Here is an 11,719-nt window from a genome sequence, read left to right on the forward strand (position 1 = left end):
CTCCTTGGAAGCCGGTGTCAGAAATCTGAGATATTTTTAAGTCCTTTGGAACAAAAACTAATTCCAGTGTGTGAGCGGGAGAAGTTGGCCTTCAAAACAACAACAGCACCGCTCTGAGCCTCCGTGGGCACGGAGCCTGGGGGCTGCCCCTGTCCCCGGGGTGCTCCCATCACCTGGGGGTGCAGCTGCCCCCGTCCCCATCCTGCCCCCTTGCTGCTGTCACCCCATCCCCGCTGCCCACTTGCCCGGGGCTCAGCACCTCCCATCCCTCGGGGCTCCGAGCGAATTCCCCCCCTCCCTGTGCCATCCCGCCCCTCCCCCACGGTTCTCCCGACCGCCGCCGCTCACCGCCGGCTGCCGAGGGCCCGGTGCCCGGTAACGGGGCGGGTCGGGCCGCTCTGACTTCGCCTCTCAGGAATCTCCTGGCCGCGAAGGGCGAATTGTGCAACCTGCGCCCGCCCCCGGCCACCACCCGCCCCGTCGGGCCGCGCTCAGTCCCCGCCGCTGCCGCCCCGCGTAGGGCCGCGCTCCGCTCCCGGTGCTCACCCCCCCCCCCATCCCCACTCCCCACTCCCCCCGCCCCGCGGCACAGCGCACGTCGGAGCCGTCGGTGCGCACCGCGACGCGGCACAGGGAAAGCGGGGGAGACCCCCGTCGGGGCAACGAAGGGCAGGTGAGGGGCTGAGGGGCGGGGGGATAATGCGGGGTGGGGGTTAAGACGGGACGTGGAATGGGAGCGGGGGGGGAGGGGGGGTCTACGCCGTTCCCTGTCCCGAAGAAGAGCCGCTCCGAGCCCGCCCCCCCGAACAGTAAGAGTTGATGTGCGGCGACCGCAGCCTGCATGTGAGCTCCTACTGCCGCGGGAGGCGGGGCTGTACCCGACGGGACCCCCGCGCTGAGCTCCTCCCCTCTCCCTGCCCCGGGCTTTGTGGGGGGATTTCTGGGGTGGGGGTGGGGGGGTGCTGCCCGCGCTGCGAGTGCGCCGGGCCCGGCGACCATGGCTGTAGACTGTTACCCCCCCAGCAGCACAGTAACAATCTAAAGCCACGGTCGCCCGGGCGACGTCGAAGAGGGGGGGAATGGGGGTGGAGGAGAAGGGGACGCAGCCGGTGCCTGGCGACAGCGAGGGGGCGGCCCCCAAAACCGCAGCGAGCGCGCCCGCCCCCGCCCCGCAGCGTGGGGAGACTGTGGGCGTGCGGAGGAAGCCCCCCACCCTCCCACCCCCCCCCAGCACAGCCCGGCCCTCCCGCCGGCCCACGCGTGTCCGCCCCGTCGGGAGGAACCCCTACCTGTGCTGCAGCGGGGGGCATCCGCCGTGGGGTCTCAGTGTCTGCGGGAAGGGGGGGGGAGGGAAAAAAGAGAGAGAGGGATCAGGCGGACAGCGGACCCCGTCCCATCCGCACCCCTCAGGGCGCTCCCGGCCGCCCGACGGCTCAGCACGCGGGACAGCTCCCGCCCCCCCGAGGCCACTCCCCCCGCCCCGCGGCGGTGCCGGTGCCGGTGCCGGTGGGTCATGCTTCAGTAGCCATGACTGTAGACTGTTACTGTCCTGTCCCTACGCAGCAGTAAGCAGTCTAGAGCCAAGGTGCCGATGCGCTGACTCGGGCTCTCCTCGACGGGGTCTCTCCACGCTCTTCCGACGGTCGGGGTGAAGGCGACACAAGAGCGCGCGGTGCGGGGGTGCGCTGTCCCAGTGCGTGGTTTGGGAGGGAGTGGGGGGGGAGGGATGGATGGTGCGGGGTGGGGGGGTGGGGGGGGGGGGCACGTCGGGGCTGGATGCGGGGATGGTGGGATGCCAATGTCACCCGCAGCAAACAGCGCGGGGGGGGGGGAGGGGGGGCTGAGGGGAGGAGGGGGACACACGAGGAGACGTGGTGTCCGAACACACGCACTCACATAAACACCGCAAAGTGTGGGGGGGGCGGTCGCCCCCCCCCCCCCCCCCATCCTTCTCCTTCCCCGTGGCGGCTCCGCCCCCGCTCCCGCCCCCACCGGCGCCGCGCCCCGACCCCACCGCCCCCTCCGCACGTGGGGCTGCGCCAGGCAGCCCTGATTCGCCCCCCCCCCCCCCCGCCGCAGAGCCCCCCCCACTCTCCCGTCTCGATCCCATTCCCACCCCCCCCAGCCAACATACAGGTGCAGCTCCCGATGCCGCGGGACTGCGCTGCCCCCTCCCGTCCCCGCTTACCTGGGAGGGGGGAGCGGTTTCAGCCTTACCTCCCCCCGGACCCCGACACCTCCCGGTCCGGACCCGGAGCCCCACGGTTCTCCCCCCGCCCCGGTTCGGGGACGGCTCCGGTGTGGCGGTGCTGCGCTGTCCGCAGAGCGCGGAGCTTTTATAGGATCGGGCTCGTAGTAACGGGGATCTCGGCTCATTCATAGAAAAGCATCAACCTACACAATGACGTGAGCGCTACGTCAGCGAGGAAATTTAGGGAACGGGAAGACGCTACTATTTATATCGGGGCGGGGGGAGGGCAGCGGCCCGCGAGTGGGGAGGGGGGTCCGGGCTGCTCACCCCCCTCCCCCCCTTTCCCCCCAGGACCACCCTTTCCCTGTGGGGATGAGCAGAGGGGCAGCCCCGATCCCCGCATCCCTCATCCCTCAGCCCTTTTGGGAGTAAACCCCACAGAGAGACCTGACACCCCGCGAAGGGGTCACCCTACAGGACCCCCCCTCCCCGTGCCCGTGGGCTCGGTGATGTGGGGCTGCACTTTGGGGGAAAAGGTTTGCACAGAGCCTTGGGGGGGTGCCCAAACCTTGGGGGTGCCCCCTGTGCACCTGCACTGCGCCCACACGCCCTCGTGTTACAGCATCAGTTCTCCCTTTGCCCTCCCCAGTGAGCACCCATGGGTGTCCTGCAGGAGGATGGGGCACAACAATGTGTGTGTGAGTACTGGGAAGGGGGGTGGGGGGAGTTTGGAGCCCTCCCCCTCTACGTTGCAGCTGCCCCACTGCAGCACCATGCTGCCCTAATGCAGCCTAGCAGGGAGCCGGGGGCACGATCCCACAGGGGGGCACCGACACCCCAAAACCTCTGTGTTCCCAATGAGCCAGACTGGAGACTGGGTGAATTCCCAAATTTTATCTCCCCCCCAATCCCAAGTGTGCTGGCACCCAGAGCTGAGTGAGACTAAACCCACATCCAGGGGGATGCGTGGGGACCCTTTCCCCAGCGGTACGCATCCATACCCCCCCATAACTCCCCCCCACCTCCCCCCGGTTCCTGCCGGAGCCTTCTGACCTCACTGGGCTCTGGCGAAGCATCATAGCGGTCGCCACGGCAACAGCGGCGTTGTCATTGACAGCAGCACCGCGCCGCCAGCACCCGCCGCTGCGTAAGGCCGCGACCCCCCTTACAGCCACCCCAAACCCCTCTCCTCACTGACACCCCACATCCACCCCTCTTCCTTCACCCCCCTCCTCTTCCCCCACACCCCCATTCCGATGGGAGCAAGCTACCACCCCAAAACCCTATTACATACCACACCCCCACCCCCCGCTCGCACTCACCCCCCCCCCCCCTCCCGACCCCTTGTATCCCCACTCCGTGTCCCCCCATCACTTTTAGCCCTTTCTCAGTGCCCGCCCCGTCGGGGCTCTCTCCGGTTTTCGGAGGCTCCGCTGCCGCAGCGCTCCCCGCCGCAGCCGTGACTCAGCCCCGGGATTAGTCAGCACCGGGGACGGCCCACCGGTACCGGCTGCGCACTGCCTCCCCCGGAGCCGCCGCTGCCGCCCCCTCGGGGACCGGGGGCCGCTTTTCACCCCTCACCCACCCCTCCCACGGTCCCCCGTTGGGAATCTTTCGGGACGAGAAGCGGCTCCCGGTCCCCGAGGGGGCGGCGGTAAAGGGGGGTAGGGGGGGTGGGGGGTGAGGGGGGGGGGGGCTGTATCCCGGAGCGCAGCCCGTTGCTGCCATCTAGTGGGGTTTGCGGCGGACCATCCGCAGCCCCTCCGTCCTATAAGCATCCCACGGTGGATGAGTGGTGGTGGAGGGGTCGCCCGTGGGGCCCGAAGTGCGTCCCGCCATGGGAAGGGGACCCCAGCCCCCACCGAGCTGCTGGAAATGTTCCTCGTCCACTCGAGCATCGTCCCACACTGTGTTCTACTGCCCTATGGAGCACTGCCCCAAAAGGAGTGGGATCCCGTCATCCTACCAAGCGTTGTCCCGAAGGGATGGGGTCCCATCATCATCATCCCAAAGGGACGTGGTCCCATCACCCCGCCAAACATCATCCCAAAGGGATGGGACCCCATCACCAGCACTGTCCCACAGAGATGGAGTCCCATCACCCCACCAAGCATCGTCCCGAAGGAGTGGGGTCCATGAGGTCCTCTGCCTGAGGCTCATCCTGAAGGCATCCTGCCATCCCACTGAGCATTGCCCCGTGGGGATGGGCTCTCACTGACCCATTAAACATCACTTGGCAGAGAGAGTTCTGCTTGTCTGGGTGAGCATCATCCCACACTGACGGGGAGCCCATTGCCCCATCGAGGGTCACCCACAAAATAAAAGGGCCCCATCTCCCCACCGAGGTGATGGGAACCTCCTGAAGGTCAATGAGGAGAGCCCTGTGCTGGGAACCCTGGGCACGGGGTGTGGGACACAGCATGGGGTCCTGCTGGGCAACAGGGTGACAATGTCCTGCTGGAAGCGCACGGGGACCCGTGTGGGGCTGTGGGGTGTGCTCCGTGGGGGTCTGGATGTGGTGCCCGGCACCGGCTCTTGGGGGCCCGTGGTGGGGCAGGGTGGGACCTGAGGGACCTCCAACCTCAGGTGCCGTGGGATTCTGCCCCTCGTTCACCTGAGCACCGCCCCACAGGGCGGGGTCTCACGGGACACCGCCCCTCGGGGGAGGAACCCCTCATCTGTGCATCGCTCCCCGGGGGGAAGTGTCCCCAAACCCACCCCACAGGGAAGGGACCCCATCACTTTCTACAGCACCGACCCACAAGGAAGGCGTCCCACTGCCCCACGAAGCACCACCCCACGGAGAAGAGCCCTTCGCTCATCCCAACACCGCCCCACAATTCGGGGGGGGTGCCCTCTCCCCCTCCTCCCCCAACGGAGCCATGCAGTACGGAGCAGCCCCCGGCCCCAAAACAGGGGTCCGTGGTGCTGGGGGACACCTAGCAGAGCTCAGGGCGACCCCGCAACCACGGGGCGGCTCACTGCTGTCACGAGCTTCACGGCCTCAGCCCGGTGATGCTGCTGCACGACGGGGCCGAGTGCCACCGTGTCGGGAGGGGACTCAGCCCCCGTAAAGGGGCCACACAGGGGCTGCGGGGGCTGCCGTGCCCCCCGGCACCGCCGGGAAAATGAAGTGCGAGCTGCCAGCGGGGCTCCAGGCTCCTGGCGGTGCCGGATGCGGCCCGGCTGGCCAACGCCGTAATCGAACACATGTGTGTGGGCTTCGGGGAGAGGCTGCGCTGGGAAACGGGGCCCTGCGGAGACCGGGGGGCTGTATCCTGTCCAACAGCCCAGGTCCCACATGAAGCCAGGCGTGCGAGAGCGATCCAAACCACAGCTGGATTTGAACCCAATCTCCCGGCATCTGGGCTAATTTGCTGCGCCGTGATTGATCGTGGGGAGGGGGCACAGGCGGGAGACGCTCCAGCTCAGACCTCCCAACAGAGCCAATGACTTAAGCAGAGCTGTTTCCAATCTGCGCTGCACATTGAGGCGAAAATGCCCCTTTTTTTTTTTTTCCTTCTTCTTCCTTTTTTTTTTTTCCCTCTTCCTGAGCACTCCTGTTCACCAGCTCCCGCCTGCAGCGTTCACGGCAAAGGGACGGCTCTGCTCTCAGACATCGGGGCCGCGGGGCTGAGCACACCCCCTCCACCTGCCCCGGGCTTTAGGCTGCGAGAAAAAGGAGGAGGATTTGGAGGTGTGTCCCCCTCCCCCCCTCCCCGCTCCCCTCGGGCTCAGTCACTCAGCAGGTAGCGGGGGCAGCCCGGGGTCCCGGAGGGGGGTGGGGTTGGGGGGTGGGGGGAGCTGTCGGGGAGCCGCTGTGATTGATGCAGCGCGGCCCCATAAATTACGCGGACGCAGCCCGCGGGAGTCATCGCTCACAGCGACGTCCAGAGCTCCCTGCCAGAACCTGAAACACTTCCAGCCGTTAATTGAACGGGAAAAAAAAAATCCAACAAAAAAAAAAACCCATATAGATATGTATGCATATACATATAAATAAAAAGAGAGGAGGGTGGGGGGGAAGTCAATGCCCAGGGAGGCGGGATGAAATCACTGCTCCGCAATGAGGGGCAGCGCTCGCACCGCTCCCGGGATCCCGACGTCGCCGGGGTCGGGTTCGGGGCTGCGCGGTACCGCTCCACTGCGGCCCAAATCTCCCCCGGAGACGCCCGAAGAGAGCAATGGGCGGAGCGGCACTGCTCCAGCTCGTGCTCAATGGGATCTGGGGCGGAAAGCCCCGGGGAGGGGGGGGCGGGCGGACGGCCGACCCTTGGGACACCGTGCCCGGCTGCGCGGTGCCCCTCCGGGCGCAGATGCCCGGTGCTGTGCCGCCCTCCGGGGTTACACAGACGACCGCGGCCGTGAGAAAAGAGAAGCGAAAGCCCGAAGCCCTCCCCGCCTCGCCGGGAGCGGAGGAGCCACGTCTGCGTGTCCCCCCCCGTGGGGGCCACCCTTCCTTCCCACCCGCTCCCACCTCCTCCAAAAATAAAAAAATAAAAAAAAAAACCAAAAAAACCGCGAACCAAACCCATCGACCTCTACTCCCATTCCCACCACCACCTCCACGGGACGCCCCGTCGGGGGAAGCGCGCACCTGCACGGGGAGGAGCTCTCCCCCCTCCCCCCCCGCCCCCAAAACCCCGACGGCGGGGGCGGAGCGCGGCGGGCGCCGCTAGATGGAGCCCGACGAGCGGTACCGGGCAGCGGCCGCGGAGGCGGCGGAGGAGACGGGGCGCTGCGGGGTAAGTGCCGTCGGGGCGCGGCGGACGCGCCGTCGGGGCTCACCTGGTCGGGCTGATGGATGGGGAGGGGGAAAGACTGAGTCTGGACGCGGCGATATGGGAGAGAAAAGGGGGATCGGGAGAACCGGAGGAGCCAGGGAGAGTCGGGGAGGGGTGGGCAAAGCCGCCGCCGGGACTGAGACCCTCGAGGGGGCGGTGGGGCCGTGCGGGAGGCGGTGCCGCCCGTTCCTCCCGCTCCCACCGGGGCGGAGGGGAATTAGGGCTCGGAGAAAAGAGGAGGAGAAGGAGGAGGAGGAGGAGGAGGAGAAGGGGGGGGCCCGGCTGCGGCGTGCCCCGCCCGGGGAGGGGAGGAGGAAACCTCCCGCCGTCCCTTTAACAGCCAGCGGCGCTGCTCGGAGTTCAGGCCGGGGTCAGGGGGAGTTCGCAGCCCGGGTTTCACCTCCGAGCTGGCGGCGTCGGGAGCCCCGAGGAACCGCCGCCGCCGACCGCTCCGAGGGGCGTACGGGCGGTCGGCAGCGCCGGGAATGGAGCGGCGGCGGAGGGCGGAGGGCAGCGCCCGGCGACGGCCCCCCCGGGGCTGAGCCATGAGAGTCCACCGAGAGCTCGGCTGGCTGGCGGAGGGCAGCGGACGGGCAGGTAAACCGGCACCGCGGCTCCGACGGCGCTCGGGGGGCACTCACCGGGGCGGCACCGCGAGGGGAGGCGGGGAGGGGAGGTCCCGTTTCCCCCCCACCCCCCCCCCACCTCTTACCCTCCCTCGTCCCCCCCGCTCACCTCGCAGGAAACGGGGGCGGGGGGCTCCGGGGGCACGGCCGGCCGCCTCCCGGGAGCGGGGCCATAAGAGCCGGGAGGAGCGCTGCGGGGAGCGGGGAGCGGCACAGGTAACGGCGAACGGCGGCCCCGGGGGGGCGGGCGGCACCGGGACGCTTCGGAGAGCTGCGGGGCGGCCGCTTTTCTCCGCTTCCCCCCCTCCACCCCCCGTTTCCTCCGGTGGGGGGCAGCGGCAGGTGGGAGCGGGGGTGCTGGAAGCGAGCGAGGGCGGGGGGGTGGTGGGGGTGGCGAGGGGGTGATGTCATTTTATTCCCCCCCCCCCCACACACACACATACACCAGAAAATAAATAAATAAAGAATATTTTAGCCTAAATCTGAGCCTCTGGGGGTTTGTACCCCACTCCCCGCCCCATCGTCCGTCGCGAAGCGAGCCCCGATATAAGCGTGGCACGGGGAAAGCTGCGCGCAGAGCAGCCCGAACGCAGCGGGGGAGAGGAGAACCGGGGCTGGGGCTGAGGTGGGCTGAGCCCCCCTCCAACCCCCCCACCCCCGCCCCCGACGTGCCCTCCCTTCCCCGGATCCCCTATAGGGCTGACGGGGCCGTGTGTTGCAGGGCGGCGGGCGCGCGGCGCGATGCTGGAGGCCATGGAGGTGCCGAGCCACTCGCGGCAGCTGCTGCTGCAGCTGAACACGCAGCGCACGAAGGGTTTCCTGTGCGACGTGATCATCGTGGTGCAGAACGCGCTCTTCCGCGCGCACAAGAACATCCTGGCGGCCAGCAGCGCCTACCTCAAGTCGCTGGTGGTGCACGACAACCTGCTCAACCTGGACCACGAGATGGTGAGCCCCGGCATCTTCCGCCTCATCCTCGATTTCATCTACACCGGGCGTTTGGGTGAATGCGAGCCGGGCGGCGAGCAGAGCTTGGGGGCCGTGCTGGCGGCCGCCAGCTACCTGCAGATCCCCGGTTTGGTGGCCCTGTGCAAGAAGAAGCTGAAGCGCAGCGGGAAGTACTGCCACCTGCGTGGGGGGTACGCGCCCTACAAGCTGGGCCGGGGGCTGCGTGCCGCCACGCCGGTCATCCAGGCTTGCTACTCGGGGACGCCGCGACCCGTCGATCTGCAGCCCGTGGAGCCGGCGGCCCCGCTCAACACGCAGTGCGGGGAGCTCTACGCCTCGGCCTCGCAGGGCACCCCGCTGCACCCCCACGGGCTGTGCCCCCCCGAGCGGCACTGCTCGCCGCCGTGCGGCCTCGACCTCTCCAAGAAGAGCCCCACCGGCCCCTCCGCCCAGCTGCTGCCCACCGACCGCCTGCTGCCCGCAGAGCCCCGCGAGCCCTCCTTGCCCCCGCGGCACGACAGCCCTCCGGTGAGCGGGGGGCTCCTGGCCGGCCACCCCGCTGCCTACAAGGACTCGCCGCCGGGTGGGGAGCCGGGGGGGCACCCCCACGCCACCGACCCGTTCCGCGGCACGCCGCCCTGCGCCGAGCCCCCCCTGCCCCGCGGCGATGGGCGCGAGCTGATGTACCGCTGGATGAAGCACGAGCCGCTGGGGCCCTACCTGGACGAGGGGGAGGCGGAGAAAGAGCTGGAGAGGGAGGAAAAAGCCGAATCGCCGCCCGCCGCCCCGCAGCCGCGCTATCCCAGCGTGGAGAGCAACGACCTGGAGCCCGACAACAGCACCAGCGAGGAGACGGGCAGCAGCGAGGGGCCGTCACCCGGCGACGCGTTGGACCGCTACTGCAACCACCTGGGCTACGAGCCCGAGAGCCTGGGGGACAACCTGTACGTCTGCATCCCCTGCGGGAAGGGCTTCCCCAGCTCCGAGCAGCTCAACGCGCACGTGGAGGCCCACAACGAAGAGGAGCTGTACCACAAAGCGGCGGCCGAGCAGGCGGTGCCCTTCTTGGATAAGGGCGGCGCGGGGCTGGGGGACATCCTGCGGCCGTACCGCTGCTCGTCCTGCGACAAATCCTACAAGGACCCGGCCACGCTGCGGCAGCACGAGAAGACGCACTGGCTGACGCGGCCCTACCCCTGCACCATCTGCGGGAAGAAGTTCACGCAGCGCGGCACCATGACCCGCCACATGCGCAGCCACCTCGGCCTCAAGCCCTTCGCCTGCGACGCCTGCGGGATGCGCTTCACCCGGCAGTACCGCCTGACCGAGCACATGCGCATCCACTCCGGGGAAAAGCCCTACGAGTGCCAGGTGTGCGGCGGCAAGTTCGCCCAACAGCGCAACCTCATCAGCCACATGAAGATGCACGCGGCCGGCCCCGACGGCAAAGCCAAGCTGGACTTCCCCGACAGCGTCTACGCCATGGCACGGCTCACCGCCGACCAGCTGGGGCTCAAGCAGGAGAAGGCGGCCGAGCTGCTGTCCCACACCTCGCACTTCCTCAGCGACCCCAAGGCCATGGAGAGCCTCTACCCGTTGGCCAAGTTCACGGCCGAGCACCTGGGGCTGAGCCAGGACAAAGCGGCCGAGGTGTTGGCGCAGGCTCCGCACCTCCACGCCGACGCCGCGCGGACCATAGAGCGCTACTCGCCCCCATAGCGCCCGCGGGTGGGGGCGGCCCTGGGGCTCTCCCCCATTCCTCTCCAGGGTGGGGATGGAGGCGGCGGGCGCTCGGCCCCCGTGAACTCGCTCGGAGCAGAGGGTCCCGTGAGAGCTGCCCCGGGCCGGCTGGATGGAGCGTCCCGCCACGAGCGGTGGGGAGAAGCTGATATTCAGGGACTGACCTCCCGGCTCAGCCCCGAGCCCTGAGGCTTTGGAGGACATGAGCCCGCTCCTTACCTCGGGGCTGTCCCCATCTCCGCCCGCCCCATGGTGGGACCCAATGGAGCTCAGCTCTGCTGTGATGGAACCCAGACTGTGCCGCCATCACTGCCGCGGGGGCCGTGAGTAGTTCGTCCATCGTGGCCGCAGAGAAGGGCCTCCTCCTCCCCGGGGCTGTGCCGGGAGCTCGGGGACGGACTGATGGAGTGGGGCCACGCGGGGGTTTGATGGGGGTTGGGGATGGTGGCCGGGGAAACGCGATGCTCCGATGCTCCTCGACGCGGAGCGGCACTGAGCTCCCGGCCTCAGCCCTCGGCTGCCAATGCTTTCGGGAGGTGGGGCAGGGCCTTGTCACAGACTGAGCCCCTGCACCCTGCCCCACAGCGCTCGCCATCAGGGATGCCCGGGGACCCGTGGGGGCGGAGGGACCCCCTGGAGCCGCCGTCCCGTGGGGTGGCTGTGACCTCGGGCCCAAGTCTTTTTTTTTTTTTTTTTTTTTTTTGCCAAAGATCCCCGTCCCCAGCACAGCCGGGTTGGGTCGGGTTTGGGGGAACCTCGGGCCGGGAGTTTATGACAAAGACAAAGCGGTTGGGTTTGTCAGCTACGCAGACGTGGGCAGCGGAGGCGCGGGGCCGCGGGAAGGGGCCGGGAGCAGCACTGGGGAGAGCTGAGACCCCGGGCTGGGCTGCATCAACAGCAGGTCGAGCCCCCAAGGGGCACCCCTGGAACCGCAGCACCCCTCTTGTGACCCCCTCCCCAAGTCTGGACCCCCCCCCCCCCCACCCAGGCCCGCCACCCCTCTGCCTGGGGCTAATGTGAAGCTTCTCCCCTCCCCGTGCCCCCTCCTCTCCTTTGCACACGAGGCCCCGGGGCGGTGACCGTCCCCAGCCTCGCAGCCACTGTGCCTTACCCTGCGCTGGCTGCTCTGCGGCGAGCCCCTCGCCCCCCAGGTGCCTGCTCCCAGCCAGGGATGGGCAGGGGTCACCCGGCCCTCCCCCCCTCCCCCCGGAGCTGCCACCGGGCATCTGTGCCCATTCTGGGGGCCGAGGAGCGGCAGCGACTGCACCCAAAGCACAGCTGGAAGCGCCCGGCGGGGTCTGTATCACGTCCCATTTGTACACGGGCTGCTCGCCCTTTTTTCTATAGTCGAAACGGAACAAGCAATAAAGTGACATTAACACGCAGAGCCTCGTGTCCTTCTGTCGGCCCTTCTGGGGCCGCGCTGGGGT

General features: G+C 68.6%; 1 protein-coding gene across 1 annotated transcript; it reads left to right on the forward strand.

The window, feature by feature from the left end:
- The first annotated feature begins 7,115 nt into the window (after window positions 1-7,115).
- Window positions 7,116-10,464, forward strand: HIC1 (HIC ZBTB transcriptional repressor 1). Its single transcript, XM_065731873.1, has 2 exons — window positions 7,116-7,572; window positions 8,323-10,464. The coding sequence occupies exons 1-2, from the start codon at window positions 7,521-7,523 to the stop codon at window positions 10,266-10,268; spliced, it is 1,998 nt and encodes a 665-aa protein (XP_065587945.1). The 5' UTR covers window positions 7,116-7,520; the 3' UTR covers window positions 10,269-10,464.
- Window positions 10,465-11,719: the final 1,255 nt, after the last annotated feature.

The sequence above is a fragment of the Cyrtonyx montezumae genome, unplaced genomic scaffold, assembly GCF_038088225.1.
Source record: "Cyrtonyx montezumae isolate F1298 unplaced genomic scaffold, pur_monq_1.0 scaffold_15, whole genome shotgun sequence".
NCBI classification, from domain to species: Eukaryota; Metazoa; Chordata; class Aves; order Galliformes; family Odontophoridae; genus Cyrtonyx; species Cyrtonyx montezumae.